We start from the raw sequence: 24,397 nt of genomic DNA on the forward strand, positions 1-24,397 counted from the left end.
AAATGAGGTCTCACCAGAGTCTTGTACAGGGGTATCAATACCTCCTTTTTTCCTATGCACCCAAAACATAAAGGAGTGGTCATGCACAAAGATGTCACTTTAAAATTATGTGTGTTAGTCCATGTGAAAATATATATTGAAGAAACCTAACTAAGGGGCCCTTGTACGAAGCTGTGATAAGTGCTGATCCACAGCATACACTACAGACATTCAAACAGCGACAGCCCTGTCTGACTTTTCAGCAGTATGGTGGGAGGGGGCATCCCATAACACCCGACTGTCCCTGGTGGTCCTGCCTTTGCCAGCAGTTTCAGCCAACATCGCACCCCTAGAGGACTTCTGCCTGGGTCATTGCTTTGAGGGAAGGGCAAGAGTGACTGGCAATGCTCCTGTCCTGGGAACAGCACCAATGGCTCCTGTGGGGCTCCCAGGACAGGAAAATCCTGGCTCTACCATAGCTGCAGTCTGGTATTTCTATAGTAATAAGCTGCTTCATGTGCATTTGTATATCGTTCATTTCATTACAACACTACTAATGCTTTTTAAGTTATATTAATGGGGGTTATTGCCTAACTTCCTCTTAAAGTGCGCCAAAAATCTAACTGTTTAACAGTAGAAGGGGCCAACCATTATTTCCAAAAACATATCCATTTAGTGGGACTATCCAAGTAGCAGTCCTAACGTTCATTTTTAAATTTAGGACTCTTATTTAACCCCTCCCCCTCCTTTTTGCAAAGCCACATGGCAAAAGACCTCTGAGCTAGTGCGGCTTTGTGAAGGAGGGTGGGGGGGAGGGTAGCAAGTGGGGCAGCTGAGTATCATTCCAGGGAAGGTTCAGTACCAAAGGGTTCCTTTATAGATTTCCTGTCAGGCCCAGCTAAAGCTCACCCTCTGCTTTTGTGTAGGGGATAGTTTTAGGAAGGTTTTCCTACATGCAGAAATGGCCTTTTATGCACACTGACAAAATGGCACGGTGCCGTTTGCCTAATAATTGGGCTGCTTCTGGGAGTTGAATTGAGAAAGGTGCAGAGGCACCTTGGAGGACCATTCCAGGTTCCTTGTGTGGGTGGTGGCCTTTCAGCTTCTGCTTGCCATTGCACAGGAATACTTCCGTTTCCCTTTGAGAAATGTTACAGGTTACTTGGTTGTTTTTTAGTCTAATACACAAACTGTAAATGTCAATGTACAATAAATCTGGAGGTCAACTCATACTGGAATGTACCTTTACTAAACCCGGGGAAGATGGCATTAAGAGCTTTAAGTTCTTATCCTCTCTCCCCATTGAATAAATGATTTGCATGCTTTGTACTAGTTTGACTTCTTCTCAGGCTTTACATACATATGATGGTGCTAAGGTGAGGTTTTGAGGAAGCACCAAATCCAGAAATTAGTGGCATCTAACCATGGGGACCTTTAAATTACCTTACCACATTTATTTGATAGCCAAAGTAAAAGGCCTCATGGTGCAAAATGCTGCTTTCTGGGTAATAAGTGTTGTGGGAGTATTTTTTCATCTTGGTTTAACTTGGATGACTTTGTCCTACTTTCTTACATATCATTGGAAATTAAAAAAAAAAAAAAAACCCTCCTCTTCCTCTCTACTAAAGTAAGACTTGGAATCATTGAGATGCTCGTTTTGGACCACTCAGGCCACACTGTCATTATGGACTGCACAGACAAGTAAAAGGTAATGGAGAGGAGTAATTTATTACCCACATTTCTATCTACAACAAATGTGAAAACTAGCTTTAAAAACTCAGCACGTAATTTGTGTAAACTTTTTAAATAAAAATTGGTCATGTGTTTTCTCACCATGGCATGAGGGAAAAAAAACTCATAACACATTCAGTTTCTACTCTTCGATCAGAGTAACAAGTCCTCCTTTGCTGTAAGCAAGCAGAACCTCCGGGCCGAGTGAGGCACCTCTCGCACAGGGCTGGTCCACTTACAATCAGTCCTTGCTGCTTTCTCTCTGAGCTGTTCTGTATTTTCCCGTTAGTTCTTTTGGTAATGGCACAATGCCGGGACAGGGAACCTGACCTTCCACCTCACAGATACATGCCCGCAAAAAATTCTTCCCATTTCCAAAGTGGGCAGGGTGGGATTTCATCAATTTTGCTTGCTCTTCTGCTTTGAGTGTATCCCTGTAAGAAAGGGGCAGGGACAGCACATAATTACACATTCCAAACTAGTTTTAGGTCTTTTGAGCCTGAGCAGTTATGGAGAGCAAGAACTCTTTACAGCAAATTGGTGAAGGGCAGGTCATTCATCCCATGAGCATAGGCTTATACAGTCAAGTGGAGGCAAAGGCCAGGAACCAAGAAATTCTGGTTCCAAAACAGATGCTATTCAGAACATAGTAACATAGTAGATAAATAGCAGATAAAGATCCGAATGGTCCATCCAGTCTGCCCAACCTGATTCAATTTAAATTTTTTTTATAATTTTTTCTTTATTTATTCAAATTTTCTATATCGTTCTCCAAGGGGAGGCTCAGAAGGGTTTACATGAATTAATTCAGGTACACAAGCATATTTCCTGTCTGTCCCAGCAGGCCCTCAATCTATCTTGACCAGGGTCACAAGGAACCCACAACCTGAAGGTGCTGAGTCTGTAACTACTGCAGCAGACTTAGGCAAAGAAATATATAGGGGGAAATACCAAACAATTTGGTGTTATGAATATGCAGAGATAAAATCTGTATCAAACACATATATAGTGATCTCTAAAAGGAGGACTTCAATATAATCTTCAAATCTAATAAAGATGTCATACATACACTCAGAAATGTGTAATCTTGCCAGGGACCAAAGACCCTATAGCGGTATGTTAAAAAAATGCAGGAATTCTTATATATTGCATGTGTCTTTTATATCATGCAAAATAGACTGAACTAAAAATAACTTAGCTCTTAGGGACCCTTATAACCCTGGCAGTATTCAAATCCAGAATAAAAACCCACCTTTTCGAGGCTGCTTTTAACTCCTAACCCACACTTGCTTGGGCTATACTAGGAAGAGGTTATTCACATTTTTTTTGGTATTTGTGAGCAGTCTTTGAACGTATCCCCCGTGAATACGGAGGGAGAAGTGTAGTGGAATTAGAAAAGGTACAGAATAAGGGCAAAGAAAATGCTAAAAGGTTTAGGCTAGGACTCTTCAGCTTGGAGAAGAGATGGCTGAGGAGAGCTACAATAGAGGTTTATATGATATGGAGTGGAGGGAAGATGAATGGACCAGGGTGCATATACAATGAAGCTTTGAAACAAATTAGAGAAATTATTTCTTCACTCAACTCTATAATTTGTTGTCAGAGAATGTGCACTTATCTTAGCAGGGTCTAAAAAATGGTTTGGACAAGTTCCTACAAGAAAAGTCTATAAGCCATTGTGAGGATGGAATTGGGGAAAATCTACTGCTTCTGAGTTAAGCAGAATAAAATCTGTTTTTCTCTTTAGAGATCTTGCCACATACTTGTGACCTGGATTGGAAACAGGATACTGGGCTTGATGGCCCTTCAGTCTTACCCAGTAACTCATTAGCAAGAAACAGGTCTTATGCAAATGAGCATTCTCTTTTGGGGCAGCAGGGTTCCAATTAACTCCAACACAAAGGAACTTGGCCTACTTACTCGCTCTTTCCCAGGATTTTTTTCACATGATGAACAATGTCTCGGTTGTGTTTATCTTCAATGTCGACCAGTACTTGTTCTCCAGTATCTAATGGGTAACACAAAGACAGAGGTATTATAAAGCTTTATTTCTTTATTTAATAATTGCCTTTCTATAGAGGCCCATCACATAAAATTCTAATATGCAAGAATTTCATCCTGTTAACCATAATGCATCCTCACTCCCAACTCTATTTCAATTGCGTGAACTTGCACATGTGCTAGTATAGGCGAGGATTATGAAAAAAAAAAAATCCCACTTGTTAAAGGTTAAGGAAACAGTATGCAAACAAATCACAAGCAGATTCATTAAAAATTATCTTAGCATTTTGAAAAAATATTATTCATGCTTAGAGAACATCAAAGCTGATTTTACTTGCAGTCAGGTGCTCTCTGCAAACAGATAAAGTCCCACAAATGGGCAATATTGTGAGATACCTTAAGCTTGCTTTTCCTAATTTCTGTTAGCAGTTCGCTCAGTTTTCTCATCTTGGTTAGGCAAATAGTGGTATACTCTGTTCCTATCGAGTCTAGCAGATGTGCTGATAGCCAGATAGGATTCAGCTAATTGATATGAAAGACTGGACCCTAGTGGCTTTGCTGCAGGCCTTTTTATCCATCATCCAACTCCCCTGTTAAGCTTTAGTGCTCACTTTAGAATTTTCTTCTCCTTTAGTTTATGAGCAAGCAGCTTATTAGCTTTATTCCTGTGGAAAACAATTTCTCCCTTAATAACACTTTAGCACATATAAAATACTAGCACTGGAGAGTGTTATGTCCCCCCTGCAAATGGGTTATTTCCTGAATTGACTCATGTTTGGGGTTTTCCCCCCTGTTTCTCTTAGTAACTTGTATTCTTAAGAAATGGAGGGTTAAGTCAGTTGTCTAACATGACAAGGAGTAACATAGAAACATGTTGGTAGATAAAGGCCAAATGGCCCATCCAGTCTGCCCATCCGCAGTAACCATAATCTCTTCCTCTCTCTAAGAGGAAGCCTATCCCAGGCTTTCTTGAAATCAAGACACAGTCTCTGTGTCCACCACCTCTTCCGGGAGACTGTTCCATGCATCTACCATCCTTTCTGTAAAAAATTTTTCCTGAGGTTACTGCTGAGCTTAACTTCATCCTATGCTCTCTCATTTCAGAGCTTCCTCTCAAACAAAAGAGCCTCGACTCATGCGCATTTACGCCATGTAATTATTTAAATGTCACTATCATATCTCCCCTCTCCCTTTCCTCTAGAAGTATACATATTGAGATTTTTAAGTCTGAAGACCATTTTTGCAGATCGACCCCAATAGTTTGGGCAGCAGAGGTGAAAAAAATATGCAAAGCTCTTCCAGCAATGTGATTCCTTTGAAATTCACACCTAGACTCAGCGAAAGATCACAAAATCAGGTGGCAGAAACTTAGCACCATGCTTTGGCTAAAAAAGAATCAAGAGAGCGAGCATACCCACCTAAATAAAACCTGAGAAAGGACGATGGGGTCATGTTCTTAAACATCATGATCTGAACCCAAGGATTTCTGTACTGGATCTGAGGGACGTTGAAGTAAACAAATTTTCTGAAAATAGAAGAGTTTAATCAGAGCAGACACAAAGAGCAGCAGAGCGAGGGGGGAGGGGGGGCTGTACCAGGGAAGGGCCCCTGTCGGGCATCGGGGTCCGGGGCCTACCTGGCCCCTTCGCTCAGCTCCCCGTGCGTGTTGTAGTTGACCGTCATGACCTTGACGGAGCCCTTGAAGACGATTTCTCCCTTCTGCAGATACTGCAGCGTCCTGCGAATCGGGAAGCGGCCTTTCATGGGCATCTTTGCGCTCACCTCTGCCCCCGGAGGCGGAAGTCGTCTAGTCCTCACTCTTCCGACTGAGCCGGGACGGAATCCTGCCACAGCCAATCACCTGGAGCCTCGGTGACGCATGCGCTTGCTTGACGTCGGTCAGCCAATCAATCGGATCCCGGAAGCGCCTGCTCTGAGAAAGCCTCGTAGAGCATCGTACAAGGTGGGCTTAAGAACCCTAGAGGACCCGGCCCCGGCCCCAGGCCCGGCCCCGTTTAGCTGCAGCATAGGGCAGGGTTTCTAAACGCACGGTACACGCGCCTACCCACAAGCCTTCTCCCGACGTCAATTGTGACGTGGGAGAGAAGGTCCACAATTGACTGGCCCGGACCTTCTCTTCCACGTCACAATTGACATCGGGGAGAAGGCTTGTGGGTACGGGCCTGGCCCATCCCTTCGTTGAGGGGCGGTGAGCGGGTGAGTGGGCGCCGGACCGGAAAGGGGGAGGTGGAATCGGTGGCGGGTCAGCTTGGGGGGGGGGGGTGCGCGGAAGGGGGCACTAAGGACATAGGAGGGAGGCAAAATGCGCAAAAAGAAAATTTGTGAGGATACAGTAGCTGGCAGCCATGGGAGTGCTGTTTCCTCCTGCAGCATCAGACCTCCCCTCTGCCCCCCCCCCATCCCACTGTCACTCAGCCCCTCTGTCAAATTTAAGAACCCATTGTGGCTCACGGGTCAAAAAGTTTGCCCACCCCTGCTCTAACCACTACATTTATTGTGGAAAGTGAGGCCATCACAACCCTCTTTTCTCCCAGATCATGTCCCCTCTTTCCAGGCAGCTGTTCTTACACGCTGCATGTGGCTGACCCACAAGCCTTCCTTCTGACATCAGAGAGAAGGCTTCTGGGACAGCCATGTGCAGTGTGAAAGAGCCGGGCATCCCTGCAAAAAGTGACCAGGAAGCAGCATTACTGACATTTTCAGAAGTGACACGGACAAGAGGTCATAGCCTGAAACTGAATGGCAGCAGGTTCAGGACAAATGTCAGGAAGTTCTGTTTCACACAACGAGTAGTGGGCGCTTGGAATGCTCTCCCGGAGGATGTGGTGGCAGAGACTACTGTTCTAGGTTTCAAACGCAAGTTGGATGTACACCTTCTTGCAAATCATATTGAGGGATACGGGAAATCTGGGTCTCCAACAAGGAGCACCTAAATGGGCCTCCGCGTGTGCGGATCGCCGGATTAGATGGACCTTGGTCTGATCCGGTGAAGGCGTTTCTTATGTTCTTAAGTGCTGCTGAAGGCAGGAAGGAGCAGCCCACTTGGAAGGAGGTAACTGGGATCCCCTGCTGAGCCAGAAGGCTTCCCTCTGATATCAGCTCTGACATTGGAGAGAAGCCTTTTGGGGTTGGCTTCTAGGAGGGGGGGGCAGGCAGGAAGGAGGGCATGGGATTCCAGTGGCAGCAGCGGCTTCAATGGAGGCTGGTGGGCAGGAAGCAAAGCATGGGATCTTTGGCAGTGGTGACTTTAGGAGGAAGGGTACATCTAAGTCGAGGTTGGCCCACATCCTGTCCTAACCACTCCACCAGATACACCCCTCAGCTCTGGGTGCTCAGCGGCATTCAGAGGCATAAAATGTCCCTCCACACATCCAGAAACTTGGTTTATTGGCACTTGGCGGACCTGTCTTTTCGGTCATCCAAGTGCCAACTTGGACAGGTTTTTACACGTGTTTAAGTTTTGATTATGAGCACCATAGTAAATAAGGATGAAGAAATTAGGTTCTTACCTGCTAATTTACTTTCTTTTAGCTTCTCCAGATATCTATGATGAGATATATACCCTGTAAGATCCTATACCAGTCTAGAGAGTGCTAAAGATCTATTTTTTGAAAAGATGTCTGAGAAGCCTTACAATAATTGGTTTCTCAGTGAACTAAATGTGTTTTTAATTACTTTATGCATAGCTAGGAATACACATTTTGCATGGAAATTAATAGCCATTGAAGGTAAAGATTTCAAAGTAAAAATAGAAAATAAATCACGCAGCATGTATAGAGCTATAATTCACTTTAATAGTACAAACTTCCTTTAGGTAGAATGAAGCCACAACAAAGTAATGCCACATTTAAACAGCATTTAATAAAATGCATATAAGCTAATTCATGCACTGCAGTACTCTATATACAAAAACAACAATGCAAATTCCTCTTCATAACTGAAGACATTGATTGGATATAAAATTCAGATTAAAAAATGAACATGCTACTGTGTTTTAAAATTGTTGTTTAAATGCCATCACATAATACAAAGCTGATTCACAAAACAATTATGCAAAAATAAGAGTTTTTGACAGGTTTCAAAACTGGAATCTAAAATTGAATGGCATGAACGTGTGCACCGTGCTAAACCAAGAAGCATAAAAGTTACAGAAAATATGGCAAAGAGAGCCTGGGGCCCTCAGAGAAGACAGACAGCATGGCAGGAGCTCACCTATGCATAATATACAAGAGTGCAATTAGAAAACTGGCTAAAACAAACTTACAATAGAAAAAATGCAGGAAACATATATAATCACGCTGAGCTCATAAAACAGTACATAAAATGAAAAAAGTCCCAATAATTTAGATGTAATTTAATCTGTTAACTTTTAAATGTTTAGATTCTAGTCCTTTATTCATTAGGGACCGTATGCAGTCATAACATTTTCCTTTGTAAACTCTCACTGAACCTGATCTCAAAATGTTGTGAGAAACCCTCAAGAAGAAAGTATAAGGTAAATAAATAGAAAAATAAAGATCAACTGAATTTCACCCTATGCAGAAGCTGTAAATACAGCAGAACTGTCTTTTAATAAGAACAAACACAATGTGTGGGTAAGCAGGGTTCAAAGGATAAGACATAGTTAGGGGGAAAGGGTTTTGTGGTTACCCATTCAAAGCGGTTAAGGCATGAGCCTTTGCTTTGTGTGAAATGGACTGATAAATGCATATAGATGGGGTAATTTGGTGACTATTTTGTCTATTTATAAATCCCCAATAAATAATTACAATTAAAATGCAACGTAGGCACTTAAGTAGATATATGAGTACTAAGGTAATGCCTTTGCCTCTTTTATTTATTTATTCATTCAATTTTCTATACCGTTTTCCCAGGGGAGCTCAGAACAGTTAAGAATTTCTTCAGGTACTCAAGCGTTTTCCCTCTCTGTCCTAGCAGGCTCACAATCTCTCTAATGTACCTGGGGCAAGGAGCAGTGGTGGTTTGAACCCATAACCTCAGGGCTGAGGCTGTAGCTTTAACCACTGGTTACCCCTCACTAAGGGGTCATTTTACTAAGGCGCATTAGCCGTATTGAATTTAAACTATTATGTCTAGTTGTTAGACTTCCTATGGAGTATATATCCCTCATATTTCTCTGGATTTATACCATGCAACAGCAAACCAGAATTGATGGATCCTGGTGTATAGCCCCAGACTATTACTTGTACGATTAGACTAAAATTTGCAGGAGGGGAATTTCCACAAAATGGCAATCTGGGTCATAAGTGCCTGGCAGATCACTTTATTATTTGTATTTTAATTACTTTAAATGCATGTATTGATCATTAACATTCTGTTTATATCAAAGTTCTGATTCCTCCATTATGTCTCTTCCTTTGAAGACAGAGAGTTCACATACTGGGGCCTATTTACTAAAACCTTGTCAAGGTTTTCCATTTAAGGCATGTAAACAGCAAATCTTAACCCATGTGTTAAGTTGGGGGGTATTCGTGGCACTTTGAGAAAAGCAAGCCCACTAAGGTGCTACTGTGCGTTAATGGCAGGGTTATTAATGTGGAATACTGCTAACCTGTAAAGGAGTTCTGCATCATTAGCAGTCTTAGTGCATGTTAATTGCTTTAGTGTACACCGCTTTGACCTGTATGTTAGAAAATACCAAGAACGGAATAAACCATCTGCATTAGCTATGAGGCACACTTCCTGCCTGTTTCCTAATACGAATTTAGGTTTCTAAATGTTTTTGAACCTCAAAGTTAATGGTTAAGAATGCAGTAAAATCCACAAAGTTACCTTAATGCAGTTTAGGAAATAAGCCCTGTTATGTTTGTTCTTAATTTAGGCATTTCTGTATTCGTTAGAAACCCTCTCCAGCCAGATCCAACCTGGACAGAGTTTCCACAGCAGGAAGTTTCTACCTGAATCGGGTTTTATTGTTAGCTTATTAACAATCAGTTTTTCTTTACAGTAGCTGCATTTACAAGATCATATAGTTCATTCTGCAACAAAAACATTACATCAGAATTCTGTGGGTCAAATAAAGCTCTGTTTATACAGAATAACCATATTCTCCTCTGTTCAATTTAACGACAAAGGGAAAATAAACTTCTATTGTAACACTGAATGGCTGCATGCTACTGTCTAACAGTAAAGAACAAATGGGAATGAGTGTGAAATGTCAGAGAAAGCTGTTTCACAGCTTTAACGTGGATTGCTGCATCTTTGGACCATCCCTTTTATGGGTTACACTGTGTGCCTTAAACATGGTCATGTGCATTAATTCAGATTATGTGCCTAGTTATTAATAATGGAGCTTCTGTTAAATAATGTACATTAATGAGTCTCTACCTTTATTTTTCCTTGTACATGAGCCCCTTAGCCAAATAACAAAATGTGGTATATTGTTCTAACCAGCCAGAACGATAATTTAATACAAAATCCTTGAAACATCATAAAAAGCAAAAGACTGGAAATAAAACACAGAACCTGTTTTGAGCAAATATGAGCCAGTACATAATACATAGAATATACTATATTTATATACATTCACATTATATACAGGGTATATATATATCTATGCACATATGCATTAATACACACTTGTAAATATCTATGTACAAATACAATAGGTGCTTAGTTTGTAGAAGTCAACCCGCAGAAATGTCGCAGCTCTGCAGAAAAAGAATACATATACACAAAAGCCTGTACACAAGCACCAGAGCTGGATGTGATGTCTACAGAACTAGGAGATTCAAAAAGCAATGGAGGACTAGCTGAGCTCTTTTACCCTTCCCAGGCTTAGTCCAAAACTTCCTGCACTGATGCAGTTTCATCTGAGCAGAGGACACGGAGAAGGAAAAATGGCAGGTTCATTGGAATGCAACTGCTGATGAGAGGGAGGAAAGGAATAAATGTGCAGTAATTCCAGGCTTCTAGAACTAGCATCCTACACTTGGCATGCCCAAGATGTGTACCCAAATTGAGTAGCGAGCCCTAAGGAGTGCTAACTGGCAATCCTTAAAATTTAGCCACACAGTGCCTAATTTCTACCCTGTAACTCAATGGGGATATGGCCATGGGGTGTAAGGGGTATTCCAAAAAGTTGCACCAAGGACCAGATTCTACAAATGCTGCTGTTATCAGTGGCCACCGATTTTGTGTCGGTCATCCAACAGCTCCGTTTGGAGAATAGTGGCTGCGTGAAAGAGAGGCGCCGGAAATGTAGGCCAGGGTTTTAATGGCGCTTACCTTCCACAAAAACCATGTCTAAACGCACCTAAGGTCACTTCTGGCGTTAAGCATGTCTTAGGTGTCTCTTTAGTTGGGACAAAGGTGCCATTTGTGAGGCATCTAAGAGCACCTCCATTTTTTTAACGACATTTTAATTGGTGCAGTCAATTACTGCGCCAATTGAACCAATTCAAACAATTAAGTTGGGCAGCAGTAAGGTGCCTTCCACCACATACCTAATGGTGCCATTATGAGAATTTGCTCCCGAGAGCCATTTTTGCAATGGGTTCCGTAAATGGCACTGGGAAAAAAGTTGCTGCGGGATGAGCGCTCTTTAGACTATAGCACTTGGCACGTAATCTGGCGCCAAACTTTGGGCACAAGAACTTGCATCAACTAAAATCCTACGTAGCTGGGTGCAATTCTTTGGAATGCCTCTGAGCTGCCCATGCTCCTCCCACCGCCACGCCCAAGGCTCCTTACAGAGTCAATTAGAATGTCAGTAACTTCTTATTTGCATGCAGATCATATGCAAATGGGCTATGGGTGTAATCCAGGCAGCTCTGGGCATGGTCTTGTTTTCTCTTTAGTCATCCTCAAAACATGAGTGGCTTCAGAAATGCTGACGTCCTTCCTAAGCAGATACAGCCTCATTAGTAGGTAGAAGCTTGATGGGAAACAAACCTGACATATAATACAAGACTTACTTTTTTGCTACCTGGTTTATTAACATTTTGTAGCTATGTAATTAATGGCAAAAATTTAAAAACATTTACAGATTTTTATCACTGCTCAGTGGCAATGTGTTAAATATTGCTTTTTTAAGAAGTACTTGACCTCTTGAGACATCAGTAACTACTGTATTTAGAAATCTGAAATACATTTTTGCAGCAAATTCTCTGCTTCCCCCCCCCCCAAAAAAAAAAAAGAAAATATTTACACATCTATTAAATGTTAATAAACACTTGATAGTGACATCCACATGCTTTCTTGGCTAAAGAAAGGTAAAATGTGGGGATGTATTTTATCCGTAATATTAAGTGGGATCCTACAAACACTCGGAATGTCAAACGGAGCGCAATGATTCATCGTGGACACATCCCATCATGCATTATCTGAGCTTGGACCCTTTTAATACAGATACCAACCATATTAGACTCATTTTTCAACAGTAAAATCAAAAGCAAATACAAGCCAATTTATTCCATAAGATCTGTATAGAATCCCATGTGCCACGATTTAAGTAACAATAATAAAAGCCACACAGGTATGTGTCATAAATCACATTTACAGATATATTATCCAATTTGATTCTGATGTCACTACATCTATAACATTGCACTAAAGATGAAGCAATACTTGTCACAAACTCTGCCCTATAGGAGTGAAAGCAGAAATACTACCAGCGTCTCTGATGTTTTATTTGGAACTTAAATTCACTGATTTTGGTTAATCTTCTAATTTCACTCACATTTTTATTATACTGAATCAGGGGTGCTACTGGGCCAATCCTCAGCATCAGCTCATGTATATACTGTTCTGTGAATATGACAAGAAAAAGGGGACAGTGATCTAAGAAACAAAACTTATCCCCAAAAGTACTTTCTATAAAATATATGAAATCTAAATAATGAGCAAATCAGCTAGTACAGCCACTTCAAGTAAATCCAATCAATCATTTGTTGCACTGGCCAGTGGAGTTGTTTTTTTTAATTGTCTATAGTTGTTTAATCTCTAAAGACATTAGCCTCTTTTAAAATAAAAGATCTCACTCAACACCCCTTATCTACTCGATTGTGAGGGCCCAGCACTTACTTTGAAGGGGGTAGGGGTGGGTTAGTGGCTTTATCACCCAGCACTGATATTGACTCCTTCCGCAGAAATAATTTTGCGATGTTTCAGGATCATTGGAAAAGCTGGTGTCAAACAATTAGAGATTGTGGCGGAGAGTGATCAGTTTAACAATGAGGAAATCGATATGGGGCATTTAAGAATTGCTATGTCAGGACCTGTTTTAATTCTATATGGCTATTGTGAATTGGCTTTTCTTCTACTTTATAAATATTTAGGGTGTATTTCTTTTATTTTCTCTGTTTTATATATTTCATATGTGAGGAACGTGATCTTTGCATCCTAAGAACTCAATAAATATTAAATTTAAAAAAAAAATATCTCTATGGTTTTGGAAGCTGGGGAGGGCAGGAGTTCATGTGGGGTCAGGAATACTGAATACAGTAATACACATACATTTGCTAAAGCCACTTGGCGTTCTAGAACTGTCTTACATTTTATCATGCAATACATGGAAAAATGTTCCCAAAACTGCAAAAGACTAAAGCAAAATAAACTGATACCAGGAGGGGTGGCAATTTCTGAAGAACAGCATAAAGCTTACTTGTGAAGGGGAATTTTCTAAGCCTTATTTGTAATTCTATAAAGGCGCTTATTTTTAGTTGCCAAGAAGACGTCTACTTGGAGTCTGTTCTTTACAGCAGGGCAAATGTGCACATATATTTTCGGCACGACCACATGCAGCAGGTGTAAGAATGCATGCACGTTCAAGTAGTCTATAATTAACGTGTGCAGTTGTGCTTCTCGCCCACATTTCACCCAAACTCTGCCCATGGGAATGCCCACTTGTAGCTAGGTGCCTACTTACAGAATAGTATGTTGCTAAAATATTGTCATTTAAGCGTATCTGTCTTTACATCTGCATGTAAATGACAACCACTGGCGCTTACTTGCCACCTACATTTAACTGGCTTCTTGTAGAGTTAACCCACAACACTTTTACGTGTGTGAAAAGCCTCTTCTAAAGTGTAAAACAAGCTGCTGTATGCTTGTAAAGTGGGCATTACTGACGGTTAAGAGCTCATGAACCAATTAATTTGCATGCATGCAAATTTGGGCAACATATATAGAATCCGAGGGCAGATGTATAATTCTTTATAAAGATTAGCGTCTCTGAAAGTATGAAGTACACACACTGGTCACTCTTTACTTTAGCCCAGCTAAAATTACATGCGTTACAGAGCCCATGTTCCATGAGCCTGGCAGAGCTCAGTAATTTTCAAACATGCCAATTTACCTGGGTAAAGGGACAGATATGCTAGTGCTATGGATCTACAACCATTTCACTATACTGGCTCAGATGCCTGCCACTTACTAAGTACATTATACTTGTTCTTAGTACTCCTCCACTAATCCTTGTAAAAGCAGAACTATAAGCCAGTGTAGGCACTTTACAGGCTCATAGATACTTTGTACCTGTAGGCCTGTGGAATTTCCCTATGTAGGAAAAACCTGTTCCCCATCTATGTTGCACATAGAATGGATGCAGGGAAAAGAATGTGTTGGGATTTTAAAATGAAACTTTGAGGCCTACTTCATCAGATCTCCTCCCACTCCTGCAAAGAAGGGGGCAGGGCAATTTTGGAAATCCCTTTTGAAAATTGCCCCCAAACAGACACAAGTTGTACAGCTAAAGAATGACTCAGTTCAAAAATGTTTACAAATTACTGAATACATTTCAACTCTTTGAAGGCAACAGCCACTGTGCAAGTTATAGGGTTATCTTTATGCATATGCCATAAGTGGTTTACTGCTGAATATACAGTCCTGACTTATATGGACAACTTATGCACATAATTACAACTCTTATAAGTAAGGCCTACTATATATAATGATGTTACTTAACTGTAGCAGGTGTTTTCTGAAGACAGCAGGCACAAATGGGTGAAGTCATTTGATGCAGACACTACCAAGTCTCTTTAAATTTTTAAGGCAGCCCCCCTCCCCACCACATGCCTGTAGGTGCCTTCCCACCTGACATTGATTCAATAAAAAAGCAAAGAAGCCAATTAGGGAGGTGGGCAGAGAACACCTGCTACAAGTGACTCTTTTCTCTGAGGACAAGCAGGCATGATATTCTCATCAATGGGTCTCTCCAGCTGTCAGGATCTCGTCTCCTGTATAGCTGACTTTCTCATATCACAGGAGCCTGGGCTGGAGGAAAAGTCGCAGCACAGAATTAAAAGAAACTGTGTCCGCATCAGGCTCCATCACCCATTTGTGAGCAGATCATTCCTGCTTGTCCTCGGAGAAAGATAAGTATTCCATATATGTAAAGGCTGCTAGTTATGCAAAGTAATGAGACGGCCTCTGGTTTTCTTTCCAAGAGGTAGACGCGGCAATGCTGTGCTGGTTCTTGTGAAGCTCATACATCGACAGTTGGACTGCCGTAGTCTTCATTGTTGGGAAGAACTTTGTATGTTTCGTCATGGCAGATGAGGAAGACGTGTCTGTGAGAGGACGCAGCCCGGCCAATTCTTTCACCACCGTATGTTTGCAGTAACATTTTCGAGAGTCCCTTTACCGCTCTTTCCAAGTTTAACACAAAATTCAATCTCTGCTGTACTCTCACAGACACGTTTTCCTCATCTGCCATGACGAAACGTATGAAGTTCTTCCCAACAATGAAGACTTCGGCAATCCAACTGCAGGTTCAGAAATGTCAATATATAATCTTCAAGAGAACCAGCGCAGCACTGCCACATCTATTTACTGGAAAGAAAACCAGAGGCGGCCTCATTACTTTTCAATCAGTCCTTGTATATGGAGAACTGAATTTGGACAGAGGTTTCCACAATTGTGGCTGTATATGAACTCATACAGACAGATACATTCATTTTCTGACCCCTCTGGAAAGAGACTGTGCTAAGTAGCGCTGATGCTTTAATAACATCTCTAGAGCTGGAAAGGACACAAGTGAAATAATAAATGGCTAATCATCAAATTGAGATTGAAGCATTACAGGCCCTACTGAAGGTGCTACAGCCAACAAAAAAGAAAAATCCTTTATGGAATCGAGCTCTATCCTGGCAAGCAGCTGGTCTCCATACCTTCCAATTGACATAATTCCTTTCATATCTACTATTTCATATAAAGAACCTAATGACCAGCTAGTTTGCCCATAGATCCTAGCTGAGTTCCAACTTTCCAAATTCCATGATGATTCCTATCTCCACCGTTAACTTTTATGTTTCCATAAAGAAATATTTCCTGAGGTTGCTCCCACGTCTCCCCCCTTGGAGTCTGACTGCAACCTCTTGCCCTTGAGCATTTTCTCACTGAAAAATATTTGCTTTTTGTGCATTTTATACCTTTTGAGGCATATCAATTTCTCACTGATTGTGCTACAGCTCACATACTAATTTTCCTGCTGCAAATCAAACCAAGCAGAGTTCAGTTGAATATAACTTTAGCAGTGCACATATACCAATCAACGGGGACATTTTTATCTCTGCACAAATGATTGTCTGCTGGATCCATCTCTGTTTTCACAGAAAGCACTAGCATTTTGGACAATGGCATACAAAAGTCTCCATGTGCCCTGTTCCCTAAGAAGGATACTGATGTCATTGTTTTGACAGGAAGTGCTCAGAAAAGTGCTAATATCCTTTATCACCTTGCTAAGTCCAAGGACATTTCGGACATACTTACTGTTATTTCAGTACTTTTTAATGCTAATATCAATACTAATCTCTGACCTTATTTTAAAAACTCTAATGCTAATCCACTGGCTGCCCCAGCTTCAACATTTGGTTATGCTTGTTCTTATCTGTATTTTTCACAGGGAATAAATAGATGAGGAGAAGTAATTTTGACAGGAAACATATAAGAGCAGTATGACTCGAAAAATCCGCATGGACTAGTGTCACTACTTTTGCTCACGTAGCTTCTTAGGTGTGTGGTTTACCAGTTCCAAACAGTTTTTGTATGTTGCTTCTAAGATGCTGTGCCCGTTATCTGGCCATTATATTCAGCAGTCTCCATTTTTAGGATATAAGGGATTATGCTATCAATCGGAACATTGCCAATGAGACCGGTAAAAAAAAGTTCTTCTGTAATGCTGGAACTCATGAGTCGAAGTGCTGGGAGACGCACAAGGATTCGGGCGAGCCTAGAAAAAATATTCCAGAAAATTAGAGGGCAGGAACTTCCTATAGCTCTACAATATAGACACAGCAATCTGACATAGCTCTGTATCAACTGCTTTGGCTAAGTGAATGGAGTAGTACGCTCCCAGCATGATGGCAATTATTTATCTCTGGAATTTGGATATCTGTTCAGTGTTACCCACTCAGATCCATCAGGAAGCAGTGTGGAGCCAGGGGCCTCTCTAAAGATTTATGACCCAATACCTCCTAGGCAGGTGGTGTTTCTGAGTAATATCAGAAAGAAATCTCCCGATGGTAGTGGAGGGCTGTTGGAAACACGAGGCTCATGACAGTACCCAATCTTCTTGGCCCAAGGAGTAAACCAAGTCTTTAACGCCAGGAAGTTTATATCTTTTAATTATTCAAAATCAGCTGACAATACAAACTTCTACAATACACATTACAATCAACTACAGACTTCCAAAAAATTCACAATACCACAGACTTTGACTGTGATGTCTTAAATGACCAGAAATGATACATTTTGTTCTCATGGCTCATATACTTCATGAAATCTGGGTTATATTTTTTTACTGCACCAAAGCATTCCTGGGAGCATAGCATGATGAAACAGGAGAATTAGTCATTTATACAACACGGGACTGAACACAGATGAGTAATTTCATATGTAAAGCACGTTTCAAAAAAAACTAACTCTTTTAAAATGTGGGGCCATAAACACATATGAAAGTATGCAAGCTGACAAGGTGGCATGTACTTATGTAAGTATGTACTATGAGTAGGCATTCCCAGTAGCAGAATTACGATGTATGCACGTATGGGCCAATATTTAGCCCATAGCGGTCAATGATTACAGAGGTACTGACTGTTGTGGGCAGAAAATGATTCAGATATGCAATGCCAGATCTAATCTGGACAATAGCATTGAATATCTGAGTGTTTGGTGGGCATCACAAGTTAGCTGAAAATAGGTATAGACCTCAATTTGTATTTTAGTTCCATATGAATTAATTAAGTATGTATTCTTGATTACTATTAATGTCACTTTTTGGAATGATTTAATGGATAACGTTATGAATGGTTACAGCATTTACATTCACTGGATTTAGTATTTTATGAGTAGAAGCTTTTAACCTAGTTTGTTGGATTATAACAATGTATGCTATAATTAGTTGTGCAAATAATGTTTTTGTACCACACAGAGCTCCTCAATGAACCCTCGAGAAAGCCCTTGTGGGCGAAACAGGTCCCGTCAGGGCATGCTAGAGACACTGCATTAAAAAATGATAAGTAATAAAGAAACTATGCTGTTTATTCGTTTTTATTTCTGAAGAAATATTACAGAAGTAAATAATTAAGCAGCATTTGATAAAGGAGACAATGATATGAGCCAAGCCAAAACAGCTGCACTAGATTTTTGCATTGATGTTAATGACTTTGGGAACCTTGTTGCCATCCTGTCAGTGAATTCCAGTCGTCCCCATCACCCACAGCTGACTATCCCTTTGCGGCCACGGGGGAATCCCTCCTGCCGACACCTTGACGCTGACCCCAATGATGGTTCCCCTTTGCAGAGCCGCAAACAGAAAGAGCACACGCCGGCTGCGTTGAGACCTCGGTGGGAGTACTTCTTAGGTTAAGAACCACGAGACAGGCTCAAATAAACCGCCAGTTAGTTAGAAGGGAGAAAAATTAATGAATGAAACTTCCCTTCAAGACCAGCACTAGAGAAAATCAATGGCTCTGCCTCTGTCTCTGTTTGTTTTTTTAATTAAACTTTAATGCTTAAAGGAGCAGACCTCACTGGCTCTCCAAACTGTAGTCTTTGCCTTCTGGCGTACAGCTGAGGCACCTCTAAATAAAAATTGGGGAATGGGGGGAGGGATTCGGGAGTGCGACAGTCCCGAAGTTTAACGGTCTCAATTGGCTGAAAATTTGCCTTAATGCATGATGACTTGGGATACAGGAAAGTCTGCGCATGATGGGTTCCATGCAACAGCGTGTGAAGGTTGCGACCCAGTTCCTGAGACGATATGAAGAAGATCTGAGTATCCACGAGCATCATTTTAATGTGCACATGTGGATGTGTAACCTTATAAATGCCCTTGTCCATGTGTAATAGTTAAACACACTTTCACAAGAAAAAAGATATGGCATCTTTTTGATCAGATGAGACGTTGCGGCGTCCTGCTTAAAGTTTTGATCGGACTTTTAATACACCCTGAGGCAGCAAGTTAGTGAAACGCTGGTCATCGTCGGTGTACCGATCAACTGAGATAAGTAGAAAGTCTTTCTTCAATCAAGCATAGACAGCCCTGCTTACAGTTTTTCATTTTGGGAGTACAACGGAGGTTTTTTTTGGTTTTTTTTTAAATCTTTATTCCTTTTTATTTCTTTCAACAAGTGTACAGTATTATTACAATTAATTTACATAACACACTTGGCATTCTTAAACAATATTATTATACATGTTTTTATTCCCCCCCCCCACCTCCCACCCTTTTCCATATCAATAAAATATTCCTTCCAAATTTATATATAATTATACATCCCTTTTTGATAATACAATTAATCTGACATGAAATCTGTCCCTCCCCCCATCCTTCTTCCTCAAACACTTTAAACATTTATTATACCCAGTAATGCACAACAATAAATATCCCATCCTATTACATATATCTCCTTATTTTTCATAACAACATATTTCCAATATTTTTCCCTCCCTATCCCATCCCATTTCTATATATTATCCCCTAAGGAAAAAAAATAAACTTTACTCGTTATAATATTCAATTAATGGCCTCCACACCTCTTGAAATCTTTTAAAATACCCCCTCTGTATCGCAAGAAATCTTTCCATCTTATACATATGACAAACTGAGTTCCACCAAAAATTACAATTCAATCTAGAACAGTCTTTCCAATTAGTTGTTATCTGTTGAATTCCCACTCCCGTAAGAATCAATACAACGGAGGTTTTTGCCAGCGAGGTTACCACCCGACCACCTTTATCCACCATTGTGGTGGTGGGAGGGCCTTTATCTGAGGCTTTTCCTCCAGTTCAATTTGAACTTTCTCCTTGGAACTGAAGCAGCACTGCCTACATTCTTTATATGACATTGCCATATCTTTTTTCTTTTTTCTTGTGAAAGTGTGTTTTACTATATCATTGATTTTTCACAGATCCGAGTATCTTGTGCTTCTCCATGTGTAAGACAGACTTAACCACTTTAAAAAAGTACCCCCTCCCCTTTAATATCCCCAATAAGAACTTCCTCATTATACACAGCTATTGTTCCAGAGCACAGCAGAAGGTTTGTGACACACTTCTGGCACATTTTAAATTTTATTTTTTTTACCACACTAGTTCATATGAAATACCTGTAACTATCCTCAGGATAGGTTTTCTGGACATAATCCTGCAACTCCATTTGTGCCTTCTCTTGAAATTTCTCAATCTGGCTCGTACTCATCAGACCAGGGTGATCTGAAGAAAAAGCAAATCTGATTTATAAATTCTTAATGTTTTTTCCAATTGCCGTAGTTTCACAAAACTCCCAGGAGAAATCCAATACTACTTGTACCACCAACAGTTTAGCAAAGTCCTAGCTTAGCTAGGCCACACAACAAGCGCAGACTGAAAACAGAGGTGTGTATTGTCCTCCACTGGAAGGAAAGCGATCTGATCATATGAAGTGATGTAATAAAAAGTGGTACAGGGGGGTGGGTAAGCGAGGGTGGAAGGGTACCGGCACCTGGATGAACACAGAGGATCTCTAATTAGAATATGATTGGTATAAATTGAAGTATTAAGGCAGACTTACTATATTAATTTGGTTTAGGATGGGCTTGGGAGTGCTTCAGGAGACCCAGAAATCTAGAACATGTGGACAGTACTGGGTAGACTTTCTTGGTCTGAATCCCACAAATGATGAGATGATCTGGATAGGCTACAGCAGGAGTGGGCAACTCCGGTCCTCGAGGGCCGGAATCCAGTCGGGTTTTCAGGATTTCCCCAATGAAAATGTATGAGATCTATTTGCATGCACTGCTTCCAATGCATATTCATTGGGGAAATCCTGAAAACCCGACTGGATTCCGGCTCTCGAGGACCGGAATTGCCTACCCCTCGGCTAGAGCAATGATCTCAAACTCACGGCCCGCCAGGTACTATTTTGAGGCCCTCGGTATGTTTATCATAATCACATAAGTAAAATAAAACAGTTTCTTGATCATCTGACTCTTTAGCTCTAAATGACAATATTATTATTAAGACTTAGCCAAAAGACCACATGCAAAATTGTCATTTCTTTAATAAGACATTAACTTTTTTTTCTGAAGCCCTCCAAGTACCTACAGATCCCAAAATGTGGCCCTGAAAAGGGTTTGAGTTGGAGACCACTGGGCTAGAGTGAAGCAACTCCAGTAGTTGGAGTCCAAGGACAGTACCAGGTGGACTTCTAAGGCCTATGGCCCAGAAATAACAAAGCAAGAAAGACATGTCAATTTAATCATGACTGGATGGACCGTTCAGGTCTTTAACTGCTGTCATTTACTATATTATTGAGAACAATTCTGAAAGGCCTTACCAGGGCTGAAGAGAACAATGGCTTTTAGGTACGCATATTCATAGCCATCAATATCGAGTTTGACCATGGTATTGCAAAACTCTTGCAATTTCCAGATGTGTTCCATGACTTGCTTTATTCTGTCTCCAGAAAGCTTATCTGTAAAACACAGACATTACAGGCTCTGGAGTTTAAAACAAATTTAGAGCTTTAAAATAATATCAACAATTTGGAACAAATCAATTCTATGTGAAGTATCTTATCAGTGTATCTGGCATATCACCTGCTAAATTTGAACAGAGATAGAAGCTTTTTTTTTTTTTTTTTTTTAATGGCTTGGTGCAGTGTAGCAAAAAATAACTTACATGAACTAGAAGCAAGCAAAGAATTCAAAGTTCTATATTGTATAGAAATTTTGAAATATTGTCATGGTGGGGAAGAGTTCAAACTGTTAAAATGATGATTTTGCCTGTAGTTTGCTATCAATTGGGAATGATACCAGTGTTTTTTCAGGGGTCTTTCTATAAAAAATTAAATAGTATTCTGGTTAAATTTATTTGGCTGGGTAAAATTGCAAGAGTGGCTCTAGTGTCTTTGCAAAGACCAATTGAGGAGGGTGGGGTAAATTTTCCCAATTTTTATAGGTATCATCAGGCCTATATCATGCGCCAAGGTATGTATTGGGTCCTCCCAGAGCTTTTGGAACAACTACCAGAGTGGTTACGGGTGGAGAGATCACTTATCTTTCCACTTAGGCTTGATCTTCTGCTTGGTATAAAAGTGCCTAGAATACGTAAAGACAATAGAGTATTAATGGATACTTGGAAAACATTAAGATTTGTAGACAAATTAACTACTGATTCTATTTTAAAATCGAAACAACAGACTATTTGGGTAAACTCCAAGATACAAATAGGCGGGTTTAAGGTTGTCTGGAAAGATTGGCTTCAAGCAGGTATAAGATCATTAACGGAAATAATTGATAATGGTAAGATGCTTGAATTTTCACAATTGCAACATAAATATGGTCTGAATAAAAAACAAAGTTATAAGTGGTTGCAATTGAAGCAGGCTATTCAGGTGGGGTTCCCTGAATGGAAATCTTTAAATGATCATTACAGCTTAGAATTCTTATGTTTCCAGGCAGATTTTCTGGGTCACCAGGCCGCAAAGTGGTATAAAATTATATCTAATTATTTGAATAAGAAGCCTAAAAATGGATTAAGAGATATTTGGAGCATTGAGATTAAGCATCAGATTAATGCATCTCAATGGCCACGTATTTGGTCTTGGAGAATTAAAGGTACGATGTCGGCATCTATTAGGCAAACATGGTTCTTTTTGTTGCATAGAGCATTCTGGACCCCTACTAGATTACAAAAATTAGATTGCTCTAAGTCTAATAGATGCTGGCATTGTAAAATTGAAGTTGTAACTTTAGACCATCTTTTATTTTATTGTCCATGTATTCAGGCATTTTGGATATCAATCTGGGATCAAGTTAACCTAACGATGGAGAGTCATGTGGCTTTATCCTATGACACAGTGGTTTTTGGAATGTGCATGAGGGCTAAATGCCAAATATCTGCAGCAAACAATAAATTACTGATGATTCTTACTGGTGTGGGAATTCAGCAAATAACGACTAATTGGAAAGACTGTTCTAGACTGAATTGTAGTTTTTGGTGGAACTCAGTATGCCATATGTATAAGATGGAAAGATTTCTTGCAGTACAGAGGGGGCATTTTAAAAGGTTTCAGGAGGTGTGGAGGCCATTAATTGAATATTATAATGATTAAGGTTTATTCTTTTTCCTTAGGGGATAATTTGTAGAAATGGGGGTGGGTGCGGGGGATAGGATAATCCAATTAAATAGCGGTATATTTCAACTGATTAATGGATATAAGAAACATGGTATATATGTATGAATAGAAAAGGAAAGGGAGTAAAATTATTGGAAATATGTTGTTATGAAATATTAGGGGATATATGTACTATGATGAGATATATTTGTTGTGCATTAATGTATATAATAAAATGAAAAAAGAGTTTGAGGAAGAGAGGGTGGGGGGAGGGATAGGTTAAAGTATGATTAATTGTATTAAGGAAGAGGGATGTCTAAGTATGTATATGTTTGGATAGATTATTTTATTGATATGGGAAGGGATGGGAGGTGGGTGGGGGGGAATTAAAACATGTATATTAATATTGTGTAAGAATGTCAAGTGAGTTATGTGAATTAATTGTAATAATATTGTACACTTGTTGAGAGAAATAAAAAGGAATAAAGATTAAAAAAAAAAAAAAAAAGAAATTTTGAAATATTCCTCAGATGTTTTGTCACCAGTAAATAAAATATATTATTTGCCTGTTTCCTCAAGAGAATCCCAGGGAGATGCAGAGAGAGAAGGAATTCAGCAGATTCAACTAAACATGAATAACATATCTGCTATTTTAGAGGAATCTATAACGGACTCTTCTATTCGAGCTACACTATTAGTTTCTTTTGTGTTTGAGCAAGACTTAAATGCCATCATGAGACTTTATTTTTGGAGGAAAGATCAACAGGGGCGACATTTTTGTTAGTTTATCCATGCAAGTGTGTTAAGTTGGCTGGTCTAAAAGATGTTTTCTTTGCCCCAGAACAAAGAGCCTTTTTTGATTTGAAGAAAATTGTTTGAGTGGTGTCTGACTGATTCAATGTATTGGTAGAGTTATACAGTATTATAGCCTTGAGTTAAAGATTTTCCTAAATTTCTCCTCAATTTTTGTCATTCCACTCCTCCTTGTATTAGTGGGCCTTTGTTTCATTTGTACATAGTTTCTAATGTTCTACAAAATGTCCTTCTGTATTACTATAACAAGAGTTTATCTTGTAAATTTATATAAAACTAACAAGCATGTCT

The 24,397-nt window shown here is 40.1% G+C and overlaps 2 protein-coding genes across 4 annotated transcripts in view; both read right to left on the reverse strand.

Moving 5' to 3' along the window:
• Positions 1–1,688: 1,688 nt before the first annotated feature.
• MRPS25 (mitochondrial ribosomal protein S25) lies at positions 1,689–5,481 on the reverse strand. The gene is made up of 4 exons (XM_033926704.1): positions 5,348–5,481; positions 5,130–5,236; positions 3,631–3,718; positions 1,689–2,144 (listed from the first exon to the last, which is right to left on the reverse strand). Exons 1-4 carry the CDS (start codon positions 5,479–5,481, stop codon positions 1,952–1,954), a joined length of 522 nt encoding a protein of 173 aa, XP_033782595.1. The 3' UTR covers positions 1,689–1,951.
• A 2,023-nt stretch (positions 5,482–7,504) lies between these two features.
• The window catches only part of NR2C2 (nuclear receptor subfamily 2 group C member 2), a 64,779-nt gene continuing 47,886 nt past the window's right edge, over positions 7,505–24,397 (reverse strand). For all 3 annotated transcript variants that reach the window (XM_033925738.1, XM_033925737.1, XM_033925740.1), the window contains 3 exons: positions 21,512–21,649; positions 20,304–20,409; positions 7,505–16,924 (listed from right to left, as the gene is read on the reverse strand). In XM_033925738.1, coding sequence (XP_033781629.1) covers positions 16,750–16,924; positions 20,304–20,409; positions 21,512–21,649 — 419 coding nt within the window. In that variant the 3' untranslated portion in view covers positions 7,505–16,749. The remainder of the gene's footprint in view (positions 16,925–20,303; positions 20,410–21,511; positions 21,650–24,397) is intronic.

The sequence above is a fragment of the Geotrypetes seraphini genome, chromosome 17, assembly GCF_902459505.1.
Source record: "Geotrypetes seraphini chromosome 17, aGeoSer1.1, whole genome shotgun sequence".
Lineage (NCBI taxonomy): Eukaryota > Metazoa > Chordata > Amphibia > Gymnophiona > Dermophiidae > Geotrypetes > Geotrypetes seraphini.